General features: G+C 48.5%; 1 protein-coding gene across 1 annotated transcript in view; it reads right to left on the bottom strand.

Moving 5' to 3' along the window:
- Nucleotides 1-22,442, bottom strand: part of LOC106594380 (arf-GAP with coiled-coil, ANK repeat and PH domain-containing protein 3) — a 93,247-nt gene that overhangs the window by 24,404 nt on the left and 46,401 nt on the right. Inside the window, exons 5-10 of the mRNA XM_082959580.1 lie at nt 18,070-18,149; nt 16,633-16,816; nt 14,751-14,795; nt 14,461-14,556; nt 13,015-13,089; nt 12,450-12,461 (exon numbers count right to left, since the gene is read on the bottom strand). Of these exons, the coding sequence (XP_082815706.1) occupies nt 12,450-12,461; nt 13,015-13,089; nt 14,461-14,556; nt 14,751-14,795; nt 16,633-16,816; nt 18,070-18,149 (492 nt within the window). The remainder of the gene's footprint in view (nt 1-12,449; nt 12,462-13,014; nt 13,090-14,460; nt 14,557-14,750; nt 14,796-16,632; nt 16,817-18,069; nt 18,150-22,442) is intronic.

The following is a 22,442-nucleotide window of genomic DNA, read 5'->3' on the forward strand; positions in this document are numbered from 1 at the left end:
GTTAAGTTCAGGTAACATTTGAACAGAAATGTTAAGTAAAAGGTTGTTAAATCAGTTAGTTAATAATATTTAGTTAAAGAATTATATTTTAAAGTGCAGTGTTTTATGTATAATTAGGGTGTGTTGTGGTAGTTTACACACTGTGGTTGGAGCAGCATCAGTGTGTTAGTGAGAGGAGGAAGTCATCCCAAGGGACCCTCAATGTAGTACAGAGCAGAGAGAACAGAGGGAGATGTGTGTCGAGACGAGGAGGGAGGGAGAGAGAGAGAGAGAGAGAGGGAGGAAGAGAGAGAGAGAGAGAGAGAGGGAGGAAGGGAGAGAGAGGGAGGAAGGGAGAGAGAGGGAGGAAGAGAGAGAGAGAGAGAGAGAGAGAGAGAGAGAGAGAGAGAGGAAGGGAGAGAGAGAGAGACGGAGGAAGGAAGAAAGAGAGGGAGGAAGGGAGAGGGACAGACGAAGTGATCATAGATCTGCCAGAAGAAGAAGTGACAGAATGGAGGGAGTCGATGGAGAGATAAAAAGAGAAGCGAGAGACTGCAGAGGTATCTATCAGATCAATCCTAGAGGGAGGGACTGGAACTATAACAGACTGCAGAGGAATCAGACTCTTCAGTCTGGTTTTAGACCCCATCATAGCACTGAGATTGCACTTGTGAAGGTGGTAAATGACCTTTTAATGGCGTCAGACCGAGGCTCTGCATCTGTCCTCGATCCTAGATCTAGATCTCCTAGATCTTAGTGCTGCTTTTGACACCATCGATCACCACATTCTTTTGGAGAGATTGGAAACCCTAATTGGTTTACATGGACAAGTTCTGGCCTGGTTTAGATCTTATCTGTCGGAAAGATATCAGTTTGTCTCTGTGGATGGTTTGTCCTCTGACAAATCAACTGTACATTTCGGTGTTCCTCAAGGCTCCGTTTTAGGACCACTATTGTTTCCACTATATATTTTACCTCTCTGTGATGTCGTTAGGAAACATAATGTTAACTTTTACTGCTATGCAGACGACACACAGCTGTACGCGTCGATGAAATACGGTGAAGTGCCAAAATTGACAAAACAGAGATGCTTGTTCTAGGTCCCAAGAAACAAAGAGATCTGCTGTTGAATCTGACAATTAATCTGGATGGTTGTACAGTCGTCGCAAATAAAACTGTGAAGGACCTCGGCGTTACTCTGGACCCTGATCTCTCTTTTGAAGAACATATCAAGGCTGTTTCAAGGACAGCTTTTTTCCATCTACGTAACGTTGCAAAAATCAGAAACTTTCTGTCCAAAAACAATCACGGTTGAATTACCGATTATGTTAGTCCCTCCCACTCAAATTAACATCAAATTAAAAAAACACACGTTTCTCTTCACCCCATGGAAAAATGGGTATAATTGCATGAAATTTGTAATAAAATTGCAAAATCTTATCTCCACCCCATGGAAAAATATGAAGGATTGCTGCAAATTTAATTTAAAACGTCAACATTATCTCTACATCTTAATGCAAAATGTGTAGAATTGCAGGAAATTAACTCTAAAACTTAACCAATACAATGTTTCGCTCGCAAGGTGTGGGTCACCCTCCAGAAATGGCTCTATGGCCCCCCCCAAAAGGCTAGGGCCAGCTCTGACTGCGTGTGTGGATATGGATGTGGGTACAAAGACCCACAAACCACTGCAGTCCCTTATGAGGAGTTCAGAACCCCATCCAAGTTGCCCTGAACTCGATACATCATCACCAACCGTTACCTATCGCTCCACAAAAGCCACAGCCCCAGCAGAACAAGGCTAGTTCAAGGTCTCAGAGTGAGAGACATTACTGACTGACTAGCGCACACCGCTAACTAGCTAGCCATTTCACACTGATTACACTCACCCCCCCTTAAACCTTCTCCACAGAAACCCCACCAGCTGGGCAGAGCCCAACTGAGTGATCCAGTGGTGCCTCCGTCCCTCTCCTTGCCTCAACCTGGGCTCAAACAAGGGACCTTCTGAACACATCAACAACTACCTCCCAAGAAGCATTGTTAACTTTTGCTTAACAAAGCAAGGAAAACAATTACTTCAAGGTCTCAGAGCGAGTGACGTCACCGATTGAAACGCTAACTAGTAGTTGGCCATTTCACACCGGTTACAATACTGTACGGAAGAGGAAAACTATAGTGGAGAGATTTAATGACCTGGTATGAAGAAACGACTACTGTTTCAGCTTTCTGATCGGACAAATCTGCATACGAGTTGAACAGTACAGAGATGAACGAACCTGGAGCAAAAACTCAAGAGTGACTAGAGGAAAACCAAAACGGACCAGACAAGAAGAGAGAGCACAAACGTGCTGCTGTGTTTTAGACACCGTTAGGATTCCAGAGATGTTTTAGGACTTGTTGTAAAATCTAAATGAGAGGAGATGCATTTTTATATCTGGAGAACCAGACAGCACTCATTCTGCACCTGCACCCAAAACCTGGCCAGCAGTGTGTTTCGGTGTGTGTGTGTGTTTGTTTCAGTGTGTGTGTGTGTTCGGGTGTGTGTGTATGTGTTTCGGTGTGTGCATGTGTTTCGGTGTGTGTGTGTTTCGGGGTGTGTGTGTTTCGGTGTATGTGTGTGTGTTTCGGTGTGTGTGTGTGTGTGTTTCGGTGTGTGTGTGTGTGTGTGTGTGTGTGTGTTTCGGTGTGTGTGCATGTGTTTCGGTGTGTGTGTGTGTTTCGGTGTGTGTGTGTGTGTATGTGTGAAAGTGCCTCGTCAACAATCAAGCGCCACCTGTCCAGGACATTTAGCGGCACTAATTCAGAGCTGATGTTTTTTGGACTCTACTCTCCTAATGTTAATCCCACCACAGTGTGACATCATGCCATCTGTTGACTTCAGCCATGCCACACGTGAGGGGAGAGAGGTTGGCATCATGCCCAGTTAAGGCTCTCCTCTGCCGGGTACAGAAGCCCTGGTGTCCCCTGTCCTCTCTGGATCTTCTTTCAGTGATTCCCTTATCTTGGTTATCTAATAGCACATAACCTTTATAACCATATAGAGGACAAGTCTCTATTCTGATCCTGACTTCATTCGGATCCTGACTTTATTCGGATCCTGACTTCATTCTGATCCTGACTTCATTCGGATCCTGACTTCATTCGGATCCTGACTTCATTCGGATCCTGACTTCATTCGGATCCTGACTTTATTCTACATCTGAAAACAGCAAAAAATTGCAGGCTGGATCTTACATGGTGAATATTAGTAAGATAAAGATATTCAATTCAAATCACATTTTATTGGTCACATACACATGGTTAGCAGATGTTAATGTGAGTGTAGCGAAATGCTTGTGCTTCTAGTTCCAACAGTGCAGTAATACCTAACAAGTAATCTAACAATTCCACTACAACTACCTAATACACACAAATCTAAAGGGGTGAATGAGAATATATACATATAAATATATGGATGAGCGATGACATGAGCAGCATAGGCAAGATACAATAAATTAAATTAAATACAGTATATACATATGAGATGAGTATGTAAGATATGTAAACATTATTAAAGTGGCATTATTAAAGTGACTAGTGATCCATTTATTAAAGTGGCCAATGATTTCGAGTCCGTATGTAGGCAGCAGCCTCTCTGTGTTAGTGATGGCTGTTTAACAGTCTGATGGCCTTGAGATAGAAGCTGTTTTTCAGTGTTTCGGCCCAGCTTTGATGCACCTGTACTGACCTCACCTTCTGGATGCTACCAGGGTGAACAGGCAATGGCTTGGGTGGTTGTTGTCCTTGATGATCTTTTAGGCCTTCCTGTGACATTGAGTGTTGTAGGTGTCCTGGAGGGCAGGTAGTTGCCCCCTGTGATGTGTTGTGCAGACCGCACCACCCTCTGGAGAGCTTTGCTGTTATGGGCGGTGCAGTTGCCGTACCAGGCGGTGATACAGCCCGACAGGATGCTCTCAATTGTGCATCTGTAAAAGTTTGTGAGGGTTTTAGGTGACAAGCTTGATTTCTTCAGCCTCCTGAGGTTGTATCATCTGTGGACCCATTGGGGCGATATGCATATTGAAGTGGGTCTTGGGTGGCAGGGAAGGTGGAGGTGATATGATCCTTGACTAGTCTCTCAAAGCACTTCATGATGACAGAAGTGAGTGCTACGGGGCGATAGTCATTTTAGTTCAGTTATCTTTGCCTTCTTGTGTACAGGAACAATGGTGGCCATCTTGAAGCATGTGGGGACAGCAGACTGGGACAGGGAGAGATTGAATATGTCCGTAAACACACCAGCCAGCTGGTTTGCGCACGCTTTGAGGATGCGGCTAGGGATGCCATCTGGGCCGGCAACCTTGCTCACGTCGGCCACAGTTCTTGGTAGCACGTGTCGGTGGCACTATATTATCCTCAAAGCTGACAAAGAAGGTATTTCTGTAGTCCGTGATTGTTTGTAGACCCTGCCACATACGTCTCGTGTCTGAGCCGTTGAATTGCGACTCCACTTTGTCCCCAAACCGACATTTTGCTTGTTTGATTGCCTTGCGAAGGGAATAACTACACTGTTTATATTCAGCCATATTCCCAGTCATCTTTCCATGGTTAAATGTGATGGTTGGCGCTTTCAGTTTTGCACGAATGCTGCCATCTATCCATGGTTTTTGGTTAGGGTAGGTTTTAATAGTCACAGTGGGTACAACATCTCCAATGCACTTCCTTATAAACTCACTCACCGAATCAGCATATAAATCAATTCTCATTCTCTGAAGCTGCCCGGAACATTTCCCAGTCAGCGTGATCAAAACAATCTTGAAGAGTGGATTCCGATTGGTCAAACCAGCGTTTAATAGTTCTTGTCACAGGCACATTCTGTTTGAGTTTCTGCCTATAGGACGGTAGTAGCTCAATGGAGTCGTGGTCGGATTTGCCGAAGGGAGGGTGGTGGAGGGGCTTGTATGCACCGCGGAAGTTATTGTAGCAGTGATCCAGTGCATTGCCCGTACAAGTGCTCTCAATCAATATGCTGGTAGAATTTAGGTAACCTTGTTCTCAAATTTGCTTTGTTAAAATCCCCAGCTACAATAAATGCAGCCTCAGTATATATGGTTTCCAGTTTGCAAAGAGTCCAGTGAATGTCCTTGAGGGCCGTCGTGGTATCGGCTTGATGGGGGATATACACAGCTGTGACAATCACAGACGAGAATTCTCATGGGAGATAATATGGTCGGCATTTGATTTTAAGGAATTCTAGGTCGGGTGAACAAAAGGACTTGAGTTCCTGTATTATAGTTCCTGTTACAATTACACCATGAGTTGGTAATCATGAAACATACACACCTGCCCTTCTTCTTCCAGGAGAGACATTTATTTCTGTCGGCGCGATGTACAAAGAATCCTGGTGGCTTACCGACTCCGACAGCACATCCCGAGAGAGCCATGTCCCCATGAAACAGAGTATGTTACAATCCCTGATGTCTCTCTGGAAAGCCAAATATTGCCCTAATTTCATCTATCTTGTTGTCCAGAGACTGGACAGTAGTGAGTACATACATCTTCTTCCAGGAGAGACATTTATATCTGTCGGCGCGACAATCCTGAAACGTACACCCCCACACTTCTTCTTCCCAGAGAGATGAAGAATCCCGACTCCGACAACATATCCAGAGAGAGCTTACAATGTTGTTACAATCTCTGATGTCTCTCTGGAAAGCAACCCTTGCCCTAATATCGTCTAACCTTGTTGTCTAGAGACTTGTCATTGCCAAGTAATATACTCGTAAGTGGTGGGTGGTGTGCACACCTTCGAAGTCTTCTGCAACATTGTTTTGGGTCGGGCCTCTGGGATTAGATCCAATGTGAAAGGTGGTGGTCTGAACAAAGGATCTGCTTCGGGAAAGCCGTATTCCTGGTCATAATGTTGGTAAATTGACGTCGCTCTGATATCCAATAGTTCTTCCTGGCTGTGTAATATGTAATAACAAAAGATTTTGTGGGCTGACAATGTAAGAAATAATACATAAAGAACTAAATACTGCATAGTTTCCTAAGGACTAGAAACGAGGTGACCATCTCTGTCGTACTGAGCCATACGCACTACCCTCTGTAGCGCCTTACGGTCGGATGCCGAGCAGTTGCAATACCAGGCGGTGATGCAACCGGTCAGGATGCTCTTGATGGTGCAGCTGAGGACCCATGCCAAATCTTTTCAGTTTCCTGAGGGGGAAAATGCGTTGTCATGCCCTCTTCACGACTGTCTTGGTGTGTTTGGACCATGATAGTTTGTTGGTGATTTGGACACCAAGGAACTTGAAACTCTTGACCCGCTCCACTACAGCTCGTCGATGTGAATGGGGGCCTGTTCGGACCTTCTTTTTCTGTAGTCCACAATCAGCTCCTTTGTCTTTCTCACGTTGAGGGAGAGGTTGTTGTGCTGGCATCACACTGCCAGGTCTCTGATCTCCTCCCTATAGGTTGTCTCATCGTTGTCGGTGATCAGGCCAACCACTGTTGTGTCGTCAGCAAACTCAATGATGGTGTTGGAGTCATGCTTGGCCAGGCAGTCGGGGGTGAACAGGGAGTACAGGAGGGGAAAAAGCACTCACCCCTGAGGAACCCCTGTGTTGAGGATCAGCATGGCACATGTGTTGTTGTCTACCCTCAACACCAGGGGGGCGGCCCGTCAGGAAGTCCAGGATCCAGTTGCAGAGGGAGGTGTTTAGTTCCAGGGTCCTTAGCTTAGTGATGAGCTTTGTGGCCACTATGGTGTTGAACGCTGAGTTGTAGTCAATGAACAGCGTACTCACATAGGTGTTCCTTTTGTCCAGGTGGGAAAGGGCAGTGTGAGTGCAATTGAGATTGCATCATCTGTGGATCTGTTGGGGCGGTATGCAAATTAGAGAGGGTCTAGGGTTTCCGGGATGATGGTGTTGAAGTGCGCCATGACCAGCCTTTCAAAGTACTTCATAGCTACTGATGTGAGTGCTACGAGGCAGTAGTCATTTAGGCAGTTTATCTTCACTTTCTTGGGCAGAGTGACTATGGTGGTCTGCTTGAAACATGCAGGTATTACAGACTCGGTCAAGGAGAGGTTGAAAATGTCAGTGAAGACATTTGGCAGTTGTTCCGCTCATGCTCTGAGTACAGGTCCTGGTAATCCGTCTGGCTCTGCAGCCTTGTGAATGTTGACCTGTTTAAAAGGTTTAAAAGGTCTTGCTTACATCGGTTATGGACAGCTTGATCACACAGCCGTCCGGAACTGCTGGTGCTCTCATGCATGCTTCAGTGATGCTTGCCTTGAAGCGAGCATAAAAAGGCATTTAGCTCGTCTGGTAGGCTCTCGTCACTGGGCAGCTTGCGGCTGGGTTTCCCTTTGTAGTCCGTAATAGTTTTCAAGCCCTGCCACATCCGAAGAGCATCAGAGCCGGTGTAGTAGGATTTCAATCTTAATCCTGTATTGATACTTTGCCTGTTTGATGGTTCATCAGAGGGCATAGCGGGATTTCTTATATGCGTCTGGTTTAGTGTCCCCACTCCTTGAAAGCGACAGGAGACAGCAGGGAGAGGAGGATCAGGAGACAGTAGGGAGAGGAGCATCAGGAGACAGCAGGGAGAGGAGCATCAGGAGACAGTAGGGAGAGGAGCATCAGGAGACAGCAGGGAGAGGAGCATCAGGAGACAGCAGGGAGAGGAGCATCAGGAGACAGCAGGGAGAGGAGCATCAGGAGACAGCAGGGAGAGGAGCATCAGGAGACAGTAGGGAGAGGAGCATCAGGAGACAGCAGGGAGAGGAGCATCAGGAGACAGCAGGGAGAGGAGCATCAGGAGACAGCAGGGAGAGGAGAATCAGGAGACAGCAGGGAGAGGAGCCTCAGGAGACAGCAGGGAGAGAAGCCTCAGGAGACAGCAGGGAGAGAAGCCTCAGGAGACAGCAGGGAGAGAAGCCTCAGGAGACAGCAGGGAGAGAAGCCTCAGGAGACAGCAGGGAGAGAAGCCTCAGGAGACAGCAGGGAGAGGAGCATCAGGAGACAGTAGGGAGAGGAGCATCAGGAGACAGCAGGGAGAGGAGCATCAGGAGACAGCAGGGAGAGGAGCATCAGGAGACAGTAGGGAGAGGAGCATCAGGAGACAGCAGGGAGAGAAGCCTCAGGAGACAGCAGGGAGAGAAGCCTCAGGAGACAGCAGGGAGAGGAGGATCAGGAGACAGTAGGGAGAGGAGCATCAGGAGACAGTAGGGAGAGGAGCATCAGGAGACAGCAGGGAGAGGAGCATCAGGAGACAGCAGGGAGAGGAGCATCAGGAGACAGCAGGAAGAGGAGCATCAGGAGACAGCAGGGAGAGGAGCATCAGGAGACAGTAGGGAGAGGAGCATCAGGAGACAGCAGGGAGAGGAGCATCAGGAGACAGCAGGAACATAGTTTTCATTCCAGGGGAGGTGGAGGCAGTGGCAGGCTGGGCTTGTGGTTGTTAATAATAATGTTCCAGGAATGATATTCATATCTGTTTCTAACAATCTGAGGTGGTGGGTGTTAAAATCCTTGTTCTTGTGCCTTTTGAGGTGGAACGACCCACTAAGAGTTACATTTGGTCCAATGTAAGAGCTCAGTCAATACACACACACACACACACACACACACACACACACACACACACACACCCCCACAGCATTTAATGGAGCCTGTTGTGTCCATCACCTCCTGTGTCTTGTCAGACACCATAACCAACTCTGCCATAACACTGCCACAACGCTGCCACAACACCGTCATAACGCTGCCACAACGCTGCCACAACGCTGCCACAACACCGTCATAACGCTGCCACAACGCTGCCACAACACCGTCATAACGCTGCCACAACGCTGCCACAACGCTGCCACAACACTGTCATCAGTTCATTGTCCATGTGGCCTTGTGTTTCTACCTTCCCTTCATGCATACGTACAACCCCCCCCCCCCCGACACACACAAAGCAACTTACAACCTGCCGTTCTGTCCCCCCCACTCCGACAGACTATTGAACTGATCATGTGACGGTCATACAACTACTCCCTGTAGCTCACTAATCAATCAGCCAATCAGCATACAGCAGTAAACAAGTCTGCAAATCAGCTCACAGCAGTAAAACACTAACAGGATGTAAACAAACAAGCAGACTGTCTAACCTTTTACTCCATTCATTGTCGCTGACACTCAAAAGCACTTGTTACATTTTGAAGGCTCATCAGGACAGGAAAATGGTCCAATTCACACACTTATCAAGAGAACATCCCTGGTCGTCCCTACTGCCTCTGATCTGGAGGACTCATTAAACAGAGAACATCCCTGGTCCTCCCTACTGCCTCTGATCTGGAGGACTCACTAAACAGAGAACATCCCTGGTCATCCCTACTGCCTCTGATCTGGAGGACTCACTAAACAGAGAACATCCCTGGTCATCCCTACTGCCTCTGATCTGGAGGACTCACTAAACAGAGAACATCCCTGGTCATCCCCACTGCCTCTGATCTGGAGGACTCACTAAACAGAGAACATCCCTGGTCATCCCTACTGCCTCTGATCTGGAGGACTCACTAAACAGAGAACATCCCTGGTAATCCCTACTGCCTCTGATCTGGTGGACTCACTAAACAGAGAACATCCCTGGTCATCCCTACTGCCTCTGATCTGGAGGACTCACTAAACAGAGAACATCCCTGGTCATCCCTACTGCCTCTGATCTGGTGGACTCACTAAACAGAGAACATCCCTGGTCGTCCCTACTGCCTCTGATCTGGAGGACTCACTAAACAGAGAACATCCCTGGTCGTCCCTACTGCCTCTGATCTGGTGGACTCACTAAACAGAGAACATCCCTGGTCATCCCTACTGCCTCTGATCTGGAGGACTCACTAAACAGAGAACATCCCTGGTCATCCCTACTGCCTCTGATCTGGTGGACTCACTAAACAGAGAACATCCCTGGTCGTCCCTACTGCCTCTGATCTGGTGGACTCACTAAACAGAGAACATCCCTGCTCGTCCCTACTGCCTCTGATCTGGAGGACTCACTAAACAGAGAACATCCCTGGTCGTCCCTACTGCCTCTGATCTGGTGGACTCACTAAACAGAGAACATCCCTGGTCGTCCCTACTGCCTCTGATCTGGAGGACTCACTAAACAGAGAACATCCCTGGTCATCCCTACTGCCTCTGATCTGGAGGACTCACTAAACAGAGAACATCCCTGGTCATCCCTACTGCCTCTGATCTGGAGGACTCACTAAACAGAGAACATCCCTGGTCATCCCTACTGCCTCTGATCTGGAGGACTCACTAAACAGAGAACATGGACTCACTAAACAGAGAACATCCCTGGTCATCCCTACTGCCTCTGATCTGGAGGACTCACTAAACAGAGAACATCCCTGGTCATCCCTACTGCCTCTGATCTGGAGGACTCACTAAACAGAGAACATCCCTGGTCATCCCTACTGCCTCTGATCTGGAGGACTCACTAAACAGAGAACATCCCTGGTCATCCCTACTGCCTCTGATCTGGAGGACTCACTAAACAGAGAACATCCCTGGTCATCCCTACTGCCTCTGATCTGGAGGACTCACTAAACAGAGAACATCCCTGGTCATCCCTACTGCCTCTGATCTGGTGGACTCACTAAACAGAGAACATCCCTGGTCATCCCTACTGCCTCTGATCTGGAGGACTCACTAAACAGAGAACATCCCTGGGCATCCCTACTGCCTCTGATCTGGTGGACTCACTAAACAGAGAACATCCCTGGTCATCCCTACTGCCTCTGATCTGGAGGACTCACTAAACAGAGAACATCCCTGGTCGTCCCTACTGCCTCTGATCTGGTGGACTCACTAAACAGAGAACATCCCTGGTCGTCCCTACTGCCTCTGATCTGGAGGACTCACTAAACAGAGAACATCCCTGGTCATCCCTACTGCCTCTGATCTGGAGGACTCACTAAACAGAGAACATCCCTGGTCATCCCACTACTGCCTCTGATCTGGAGGACTCACTAAACAGAGAACATCCCTGGTCATCCCTATTGCCTCTGATCTGGAGGACTCACTAAACAGAGAACATCCCTGGTCGTCCCTACTGCCTCTGATCTGGTGGACTCACTAAACAGAGAACATCCCTGGTCATCCCTACTGCCTCTGATCTGGAGGACTCACTAAACAGAGAACATCCCTGGTCGTCCCTACTGCCTCTGATCTGGAGGAATCACTAAACACGCATGCTTCCTTTGTAAATTATGTCTGAATGTTGGAGTTTGCCCCTGGCTTTCTGTAAATTAAACAAACAAGAAAATGTTGACGTCTGATCTGCTTAATATAAGGAATGAAAAATTATTTATACTTTTACTTTTGATACTTCAATATATTTAAAACCAAATACTTTTAGACTTTTACTCAAGTAGTATTTTACTGGGTGACTTTCACTTTTACTTGAGTCATTTTCTATTAAGGTATTTTTTGACAGTTGGGTGTTTTTTCTACCTCTGATTTTGAGTGACAATCTGTCAGCGGTCTGACATAAGGGCCTGTCGACCATAAGGGCCTGTCGACCATAAGGGCCTGGCGACATAAGGGCCTGTCGACCATAAGGGCCTGTCGACATAAGGGCCTGTCGACCATAAGGACCTGTTGACATAAGGGCCTGTCGACATAAGGACCTGTCGACATAAGGGCCTGTCGACATAAGGGCCTGTCGACATAAGGACCTGTCGACATAAGGACCTGTCGACATAAGGGCCTGTCGACATAAGGACCTGTCGACCATAAGGGCCTGTCGACATAAGGGCCTGTCGACCATAAGGGCCTGTCGACCATAAGGACCTGTCGACATAAGGGCCTGTCGACCATAAGGACCTGTCGACCATAAGGACCTGTCGACATAAGGACCTGTCGACCATCAGGGCCTGTCGACCATAAGGGCCTGTCGACATAAGGGCCTGTCGACCATAAGGGCCTGTCGACATAAGGGCCTGTCGACCATAAGGGCCTGTCGACCATAAGGGCCTGTCGACATAAGGGCCTGTCGACCATAAGGACCTGTTGACATAAGGGCCTGTCGACATAAGGACCTGTCGACATAAGGGCCTGTCGACATAAGGGCCTGTCGACCATAAGGACCTGTCGACCATAAGGACCTGTCGACATAAGGGCCTGTCGACCATAAGGGCCTGTTGACATAAGGGCCTGTCGACATAAGGACCTGTCGACCATAAGGGCCTGTCGACATAAGGACCTGTTGACATAAGGACCTGTCGTAAGGGACTAGACGGAAAGGAGAAAATGGAGGCCTTCATAGTGACCGCTGTAAAACTACAGAAGACTAGATACCGAGTTAATATAAATGTAATAAGGACAATTTCCTACATGTGATCATGTGAAAATCACGAGTGCAATAAAACCACCACTCTGATAAGAGTTCTGTTGTGAGGACATCGCGACCGTGCGACGAGGAACAGTACTCACCTGCACCAGAGTCTGGGTGAAGAGACGGAGGGTAGAAATGAGAGAAGGAGAGAAAGAAACAAATGAACGTCAGCACAATCAAAAGGTCAAGGCTGTAAACGGACATGTAGCTAGAGAAACCTTAATAAGGTGACTGGCACAGCGTCAGGATGAAAAAGGCCAGAGCCAAGATAAAACAGACAGAAAACCCCACAAACTCTTTTTAAACGTAAGTAAATTGTAAAGTATTTTGTCTGTAATGTCTGTATTGGTTATGTGTCGGACCCCAGTAAGACTAGCTGTCGCCATTGGCGTCGGCTAATGGGGATCCTAATGAATCTAATCACTTTCACACACACACAACACACACACACACACACACACACACACACACAAAGAGAGACAGGACCAAATTTGAAGAGGCCATATGAAGTCCCAAGCCATAGAAACACACACACTCACGCTCATTGGCAGACCCTTTTGGCATCCCATCAGATAAGAGATGGGTGATTGTTCCAGGATGTGTGTGTGTGTGTGTGTGTGTGTGTGTGTGTGTGTGTGTGTGTGTGTGTGTGTAGTTCCTCACCCTCTGCTGTATGCTGGCGTGCTTGTGTTCCAGGTCTCTCTTCTCCATGGCTGAGTCTATGACCAGTTGATCCAGCTGCAGATGGGATTAACACACACACACACACACACACACACACACACACACACACACACACACACACACACACACACACACACACACACACACACACACACACACACACACACACACACACGCTTGAGATTATGAGTGCCTTCATTTGGCTGACGAGACTGTGGGATTAAATTGACAGAAATAATGAGAGAGATAGACCGTAGCCAGGGTCCTGTCAGGCCGAAGCCAGGGTCCTGTCAGGCCGTAGCCAGGGTCCTGTCAGGCTGTAGCCAGGGTCCTGTCAGGGTCCTGTCAGGCTGTAGCCAGGGTCCTGTCAGGCCGTAGCCAGGGTCCTGTCAGGCCGTAGCCAGGGTCCTGTCAGGCTGTAATCAGGGTCCTGTCAGGCCGAAGCCAGGGTCCTGTCAGGGTCCTGTCAGGCCGTAGTCAGGGTCCTGTCAGGCTGTAATCAGGGTCCTGTCAGGCCGTAGCCAGGGTCCTGTCAGGGTCCTGTCAGGCCGAAGCCAGGGTCCTGTCAGGGTCCTGTCAGGCCGTAGCCAGGGTCCTGTCAGGGTCCTGTCAGGCCGTAGTCAGGGTCCTGTCAGGCCGTAGCCAGGGTCCTGTCAGGCTGTAGCCAGGGTCCTGTCAGGCTGTAGCCAGGGTCCTGTCAGGCCGTAGCCAGGGTCCTGTCAGGCCGTAGCCAGGGTCCTGTCAGGCCGTAGCCAGGGTCCTGTCAGGCCGTAGCCAGGGTCCTGTCAGGCTGTAGCCAGGGTCCTGTCAGGGTCCTGTCAGGCCGTAGCCAGGGTCCTGTCAGGCTGTAGCCAGGGTCCTGTCAGGCCGTAGCCAGGGTCCTGTCAGGCCGAAGCCAGGGTCCTGTCAGGCTGTAGTCAGGGTCCTGTCAGGCCGTAGCCAGGGTCCTGTCAGGCCGAAGCCAGGGTCCTGTCAGGCTGTAGTCAGGGTCCTGTCAGGCTGTAGCCAGGGTCCTGTCAGGCCAGACCCAGGGTCCTGTCAGGCTGTAGCCAGGGTCCTGTCAGGCTGTAGCCAGGGTCCTGTCAGGCTGTAGCCAGGGTCCTGTCAGGCTGTAGTCAGGGTCCTGTCAGGCTGTAGCCAGGGTCCTGTCAGGCCGAAGCCAGGGTCCTGTCAGGCCGTAGCCAGGGTCCTGTCAGGCTGTAATCAGGGTCCTGTCAGGCCGTAGCCAGGGTCCTGTCAGGCCGTAGCCAGGGTCCTGTCAGGCCGAAGCCAGGGTCCTGTCAGGCCGTAGCCAGGGTCCTGTCAGGCCGAAGCCAGGGTCCTGTCAGGCCAGCCTACCTGGACCAGTAGTATAATACTGACTTGTCAGTGGAACCTCATACAACAACAGGAGGTCTGCTTTCAGTGTGTGTAGGTAGGACACACCTCTGCAGCTAGTTTCTTCATGTAGGGGTCAATCTCATCCAGGATGTTATAGCCCTGCTGAAACAGAGTGTACTGGGCACGCATGAACGACAGCATCTGAGAGAGAGAGAGAGAGAGAGAGATAGGGGGAGAATGAGAGAGGGGGATAATGAGAGATAGGGGTAGAATGAGAGATGGAGATTGAGGAAGAGAGAGCGAGAGAGAGCGAGAGAGGAACAGATCAGAGAACATATTAGCTGGATGGCCAATTTAAGATTGTACATATAAAAGAACGGAAGCAGCCTACTCACTGCATCCAGGATCTCAAACTTCTTGTTAGCCTGAAGGACATTGATCTAAAAAAATAAAAATAAAAAATAAACATTTAGAATGAAGTTATCTGTTTGATTATTAGTAACCAGTTCCTTCAGGATTCTGGGTAAGCAGTCCCTTCGGGATTCTGGGTAAGCAGTCCCTTCGGAATTCTGGGTAACCAGTCCCTTCGGGATTCTGGGTAACCAGTCCCTTCGGGATTCTGGGTAACCAGTCCCTTCGGGATTCTGGGTAAGCAGTCCCTTCAGGATTCTGGGTAACCAGTCCCTTCAGGATTCTGGGTAAGCAGTCCCTTCGGGATTCTGGGTAACCAGTCCCTTCAGGATTCTGGGTAACCAGTCCCTTCAGGATTCTGGGTAACCAGTCCCTTCAGGATTCTGGGTAAGCAGTCCCTTCGGGATTCTGGGTAAGCAGTCCCTTCAGGATTCTGGGTAAGCAGTCCCTTCAGGATTCTGGGTAAGCAGTCCCTTCAGGATTCTGGGTAAGCAGACCCTTCAGGATTCTGGGTAAGCAGTTCCTTCAGGATTCTGGGATTCTGTGTATTTCTTTTTTTCTTTCTTTTTTTTTTTACAAATTATCACCAATTCCCGGCATTTTAAGCTTGCAAATTCGACCAATCACCACACTATTTCACAATAAAACACTCAAATAATTTTCTATAACAAAGAGGGTTTACAATTTCAACCAATCAATGTACATTTAGTGTCCAATCAAGCCACACCTCAGACGTTTTCCCTCGTCAGCGCATTTTCACAACAAATTGGACAAAATCATTGCATATTGCCGTAGCAAAATCCTGGAGGGACAGAGTAACAGTAGAAACAGTTGATCATGGTAACTAGAGCCCAGTCAGAATGGGAGGCCTGTTTATTGATGTGTGTGTGTGTGTTTATTAATGTGCGTGTGTGTGTGTGTCTGTTTAATAATGTGTGTGTGTGTGTGTGTGTGTCTGTTTAATAATGTGTGTGTGTGTGTGTGTGTGTCTGTTTAATAATGTGTGTGTGTGTGTGTTAATTAATGTGTGTGTTTATTAATGTGTGTGTGTGTGTTTATTAATGTGTGTGTGTGTTAATTAATATGTGTTTATTAATGTGTGTGTGTTTATTAATGTGTGTGTGTGTGTTTATTAATGTGTGTGTGTGTGTGTTTATTAATGTGTGTGTGTGTGTGTGTGTGTCTGTTTAATAATGTGTGTGTGTGTGTTTATTAATGTGTGTGTGTTTATTAATGTGCGTGTGTGTGTTTATTAATGTGTGTGTGTGTTTATTAATGTGTGTGTGTGTTTATTAATGTGTGTGTGTGTGTATTTATTAATGTGTGTGTGTTTATTAATGTGTGTGTGTGTGTTTATTAATGTGTGTGTGTTTATTAATGTGTGTGTGTGTGTTTATTAATGTGTGTGTGTGTTTATTAATGTGTGTGTGTGTGTGATTATTATTATTATTTGACCCTGCTGGTCATTTATGAACATTTGAACATCTTGGCCATGTTCTGTTATAATCTCCACCCTGCACAGCCAGAAGAGGACTGGCCACCCCTCATAGCCTGGTTCTGGCCTTTCTAGGGAGTTTTTCCTAGGGAGTTTTTCCTAGCCACCGTGCTTCTACACCTGCATTGCTTGCTGTTTGGGGTTTTAGGCTGGGTTTCTGTACAGCACTTTGAGATATCAGCTGATGTACGAAGGGCTATATAAATACATTTGATTTGATTTGATTTTGATTAATTAATGTGTGTGTTTATTAATATGTGTGTGTGTGTGTTTATTAATGTGTGTGTATGTGTGTGTGTTTATTAATGTTTGTATGTGTGTTCATTAATATGTGTGTGTGTCTGCGTACGTGTGTGTTGTGTGTATCTCACCTGCAGTACGTAGTCCAGGGCCAGGTGTCTGAAGCACTTCCTGGTCAGGGTGAGAGAGGAAGTGGCCTCCTCCACCTCGTGAGGTTTGTTCCTGGGGGCCTGGGCGTTCTTCACCTGGGCTATCTCCATGTCCTCCCTCACACGGTCAAACTGCTTCTTAGTCTCCTTGAACTTACGCACGTCCCTAGAGGGGGAGGGTAGAGGGGGAGGGGGGAGCGAGATAAAGACCGATTTAGTTTTGTACTGTATTTACCATAAGGGAGACAGACGGACAGACATTAGCCTCTCTCTAGACAGACAGGCAGTAGCCTCTGTCTAGGGAGACAGAACATGAAGGCAGGGAGGATAAGAGGAATAAGAATAAGAAGACAATTAGAGAAAGAAGACAGGAGGAGGAAGGGATCCAGGCCATCCAGGACCTCTATACCAGGCGGTGTCAGAGGAAGGGATCCAGGCCATCCAGGACCTCTATACCAGGCGGTGTCAGAGGAAGGGATCCAGGCCATCCAGGACCTCTATACCAGGCGGTGTCAGAGGAAGGGACCCAGGCCATCCAGGACCTCTATACCAGGCGGTGTCAGAGGAAGGGATCCAGGCCATCCAGGACCTCTATACCAGGCGGTGTCAGAGGAAGGAATCCAGGCCATCCAGGACCTCTATACCAGGCGGTGTCAGAGGAAGGGACCCAGGCCATCCAGGACCTCTATACCAGGCGGTGTCAGAGGAAGGGACCCAGGCCATCCAGGACCTCTATACCAGGCGGTGTCAGAGGAAGGGATCCAGGCCATCCAGGACCTCGACCAGGCGGTGTCAGAGGAAGGGATCCAGGCCATCCAGGACCTCTATACCAGGTGGTGTCAGAGGAAGGGATCCAGGCCATCCAGGACCTCTATACCAGGTGGTGTCAGAGGAAGGCCCTAAAAATTGTCATAGACTCCAGCCACCCTAGTCATTGACTGTTCTCTCTGCTACCACACGGCAGGCGGTACCGGAGCGCCAAGTCTAGGTCTAAGAGGCTTCTAAACAGCTTCTAACCCCAAGACTCCTGAATGGCTACCCCCGACTATTTGCTTTGCCCCCCCCTCCCCTCCCCCTCTCCCCGTCTTTTACACTGTTGCTACTCTCTGTTGTCATCTATGCATAGTCACTTTAATAACTCTACCTACATGTACATATTACCTCAACTAACCGGTGCCCCCCGCACATTGACTCTGTACCGGTACCCCCCCTGTATATATTGTTATTTTTTACTGCTGCTCTTTAATATCTTGTTACTTTTATCTCTTATTCATATCTGTATTTTTTAAACTGCATTGTTGGTTAGGGGCTCATAAGTAAACATTTCACTGTAAGGTCCTGTTGTATTCAGCATTTCACTGTAAGGTCCTGTTGTATTCGGCGCATGTGACTAATAACATTTGATTTGATGATACTCACTCTTTGATGAAAGTGTGGAGCTGTTGTTTAATGGACCCTCGGTCGGTCTGGTCGGGGGGGAGAGAGTGAGGACCTCTGGCCTGGCAGGACGGCAGAGAGCAGAGAGATGTAAAGATGTATGGCTTGGATTTGGGATGCTGTTATTTTACATCCACAAAACACAAGTCAAATCTATTGACAATAAATGAATACAATAAATTAATTTCTGTGTCTGATCCCACTGCACTCCAGAATTCTACACTAGATGGCAGAAGAGAGGGAGGGAGGGACTGGAGGAAAGGAGGAGGGATATGGGATTGCTTATGTCGTGTGGTGGCTGCAGTGGAGGAGCAAAATAGGTTGATGACACACACACACAATTAACATTGAAGCATTGCACTGCAGTAGTAGAGCAGTGTGTAACAGGGCAGTGTGTAGTAGAGCAGTGTGTAGTAGAGCAGTGTGTAGTAGAGCAGTGTGTAGTAGAGCAGTGTGTAGCAGGGCAGTGTGTAACAGGGCAGTGTGTAGTAGAGCAGTGTGTAACAGGGTAGTGTGTAGTAGAGCAGTGTGTAGTAGAGCAGTGTGTAGTAGAGCAGTGTGTAACAGGGCAGTGTGTAGTAGAGCAGTGTGTAACAGGGCAGTGTGTAGTAAAGCAGTGTGTAACAGGGCAGTGTGTAACAGGGCAGTGTGTAGTAGGGCAGTGTGTAACAGGGCAGTGTGTAGTAGAGCAGTGTGTAGTAGAGCAGTGTGTAACAGGGCAGTGTGTAACAGGGCAGTGTGTAGTAGAGCAGTGTGTAGTAGAGCAGTGTGTAGTAGAGCAGTGTGTAACAGGGCAGTGTGTAGTAGAGCAGTTTGTAGTAGGGCAGTGTGTAGTAGAGCAGTGTGTAAGTAGGGCAGTGTGTAAGAGGGCAGTGTGTAACAGGGCAGTATGTAACAGGGCAGTGTGTAGTAGAGCAGTGTGTAGTAGAGCAGTGTGTAACAGGGCAGTGTGTAGTAGGGCAGTGTGTAACAGGGCAGTGTGTAACAGGGCAGTGTGTAGTAGGGCAGTGTGTAGTAGAGCAGTGTGTAGTAGAGCAGTGTGTAACAGGCCAGTGTGTAACAGGGCAGTGTGTAACAGGGCAGTGTGTAGTAGGGCAGTGTGTAACAGAGCAGTGTGTAGTAGAGCAGTGTGTAGTAGGGCAGTGTGTAGTAGAGCAGTGTGTAGTAGGGCAGTGTGTAACAGGGCAGTGTGTAACAAGGCAGTGTGTAGTAGAGCAGTGTGTAACAGGGCAGTGTGTAGTAGAGCAGTGTGTAGTAGAGCAGTGTGTAACAGGCCAGTGTTTAGTAGGGCAGTGTGTAGTAGAGCAGTGTGTAACAGGGCAGTGTGTAACAGGGCAGTGTGTAACAGGGCAGTGTGTAGTAGAGCAGTGTGTAACAGGGCAGTGTGTAGTAGAGCAGTGTGTAGTAGAGCAGTGTGTAGTAGAGCAGTGTGTAACAGGGCAGTGTGTAGTAGAGCAGTGTGTAGTAGAGCAGTGTGTAACAGGGCAGTGTGTAGTAGGGCAGTGTGTAGTAGAGCAGTGTGTAACAGGGCAGTGTGTAACAGGGCAGTGTGTAGTAGAGCAGTGTGTAGTAGAGCAGTGTGTAACAGGGCAGTGTGTCGTAGAGCAGTGTGTAGTAGAGCAGTGTGTAACAGGGCAGTGTGTAGTAGGGCAGTGTGTAGTAGAGCAGTGTGTAACAGGGCAGTGTGTAACAGGGCAGTGTGTAGTAGGGCAGTGTGTAGTAGAGCAGTGTGTAACAGGGCAGTGTGTAACAGGGCAGTGTGTAACAGGGCAGTGTGTAGTAGAGCAGTGTGTAACAGGGCAGTGTGTAGTAGAGCAGTGTGTAACAGGGCAGTGTGTAACAGGGCAGTGTGTAGTAGAGCAGTGTGTAGTAGAGCAGTGTGTAACAGGGCAGTGTGTAACAGGGCAGTGTGTAGTAGAGCAGTGTGTAGTAGAGCAGTGTGTAGTAGAGCAGTGTGTAGTAGAGCAGTTTGTAGTAGGGCAGTGTGTAGTAGAGCAGTGTGTAGTAGAGCAGTGTGTAAGAGGGCAGTGTGTAACAGGGCAGTATGTAACAGGGCAGTGTGTAGTAGAGCAGTGTGTAGTAGAGCAGTGTGTAACAGGGCAGTGTGTAGTAGGGCAGTGTGTAACAGGGCAGTGTGTAACAGGGCAGTGTGTAGTAGGGCAGTGTGTAGTAGAGCAGTGTGTAGTAGAGCAGTGTGTAACAGGCCAGTGTGTAACAGGGCAGTGTGTAACAGGGCAGTGTGTAGTAGGGCAGTGTGTAACAGGGCAGTGTGTAGTAGAGCAGTGTGTAAGAGGGCAGTGTGTAACAGGGCAGTATGTAACAGGGCAGTGTGTAGTAGAGCAGTGTGTAACAGGGCAGTGTGTAGTAGGGCAGTGTGTAACAGGGCAGTGTGTAACAGGGCAGTGTGTAGTAGGGCAGTGTGTAGTAGAGCAGTGTGTAGTAGAGCAGTGTGTAACAGGCCAGTGTGTAACAGGGCAGTGTGTAACAGGGCAGTGTGTAGTAGGGCAGTGTGTAACAGGGCAGTGTGTAGTAGAGCAGTGTGTAGTAGGGCAGTGTGTAGTAGAGCAGTGTGTAGTAGGGCAGTGTGTAACAGGGCAGTGTGTAACAAGGCAGTGTGTAGTAGAGCAGTGTGTAACAGGGCAGTGTGTAGTAGAGCAGTGTGTAGTAGAGCAGTGTGTAACAGGGCAGTGTGTAGTAGAGCAGTGTGTAGTAGAGCAGTGTGTAACAGGCCAGTGTTTAGTAGGGCAGTGTGTAGTAGAGCAGTGTGTAACAGGGCAGTGTGTAACAGGGCAGTGTGTAACAGGGCAGTGTGTAACAGGGCAGTGTGTAGTAGAGCAGTGTGTAACAGGGCAGTGTGTAGTAGAGCAGGGCAGTGTGTAGGAGAGCAGTGTGTAGTAGAGCAGTGTGTAGTAAAGCAGTGTGTAGTAGAGCAGTGTGTAACAGGGCAGTGTGTAGTAGGGCAGTGTGTAACAGGGCAGTGTGTAACAGGGCAGTGTGTAGTAGAGCAGTGTGTAACAGGGCAGTGTGTAGTAGAGCAGTGTGTAGTAGAGCAGTGTGTAACAGGGCAGTGTGTAGTAGGGCAGTGTGTAGTAGAGCAGTGTGTAACAGGGCAGTGTGTAACAGGGCAGTGTGTAGTAGGGCAGTGTGTAGTAGAGCAGTGTGTAACAGGGCAGTGTGTAACAGGGCAGTGTGTAACAGGGCAGTGTGTAGTAGAGCAGTGTGTAACAGGGCAGTGTGTAGTAGAGCAGTGTGTAACAGGGCAGTGTGTAACAGGGCAGTGTGTAGTAGAGCAGTGTGTAGTAGAGCAGTGTGTAACAGGGCAGTGTGTAACAGGGCAGTGTGTAGTAGAGCAGTGTGTAGTAGAGCAGTGTGTAGTAGAGCAGTGTGTAACAGGGCAGTGTGTAGTAGAGCAGTTTGTAGTAGGGCAGTGTGTAGTAGAGCAGTGTGTAAGAGGGCAGTGTGTAAGAGGGCAGTGTGTAACAGGGCAGTATGTAACAGGGCAGTGTGTAGTAGAGCAGTGTGTAGTAGAGCAGTGTGTAACAGGGCAGTGTGTAGTAGGGCAGTGTGTAACAGGGCAGTGTGTAACAGGGCAGTGTGTAGTAGGGCAGTGTGTAGTAGAGCAGTGTGTAGTAGAGCAGTGTGTAGTAGAGCAGTGTGTAACAGGGCAGTGTGTAACAGGGCAGTGTGTAGTAGGGCAGTGTGTAACAGGGCAGTGTGTAGTAGAGCAGTGTGTAAGAGGGCAGTGTGTAACAGGGCAGTATGTAACAGGGCAGTGTGTAGTAGAGCAGTGTGTAACAGGGCAGTGTGTAGTAGGGCAGTGTGTAACAGGGCAGTGTGTAACAGGGCAGTGTGTAGTAGGGCAGTGTGTAGTAGAGCAGTGTGTAGTAGAGCAGTGTGTAACAGGCCAGTGTGTAACAGCGCAGTGTGTAACAGGGCAGTGTGTAGTAGGGCAGTGTGTAACAGGGCAGTGTGTAGTAGAGCAGTGTGTAGTAGGGCAGTGTGTAGTAGAGCAGTGTGTAGTAGGGCAGTGTGTAACAGGGCAGTGTGTAACAAGGCAGTGTGTAGTAGAGCAGTGTGTAACAGGGCAGTGTGTAGTAGAGCAGTGTGTAGTAGAGCAGTGTGTAACAGGCCAGTGTTTAGTAGGGCAGTGTGTAGTAGAGCAGTGTGTAACAGGGCAGTGTGTAACAGGGCAGTGTGTAACAGGGCAGTGTGTAACAGGGCAGTGTGTAACAGGGCAGTGTGTAACAGGACAGTGTGTATTAGAGCAGCGTGTAGTAGAGCAGTGTGTAGTCGTGCAGTGTGTAGTAGAGCAGTGTGTAGTAGAGCAGTGTGTAACAGGGCAGTGTGTAGTAGAG

The sequence above is a fragment of the Salmo salar genome, chromosome 12 (genome assembly GCF_965601325.2).
Source record: "Salmo salar chromosome 12, fSalSal1, whole genome shotgun sequence".
In the NCBI taxonomy this organism is placed as follows: Eukaryota; Metazoa; Chordata; class Actinopteri; order Salmoniformes; family Salmonidae; genus Salmo; species Salmo salar.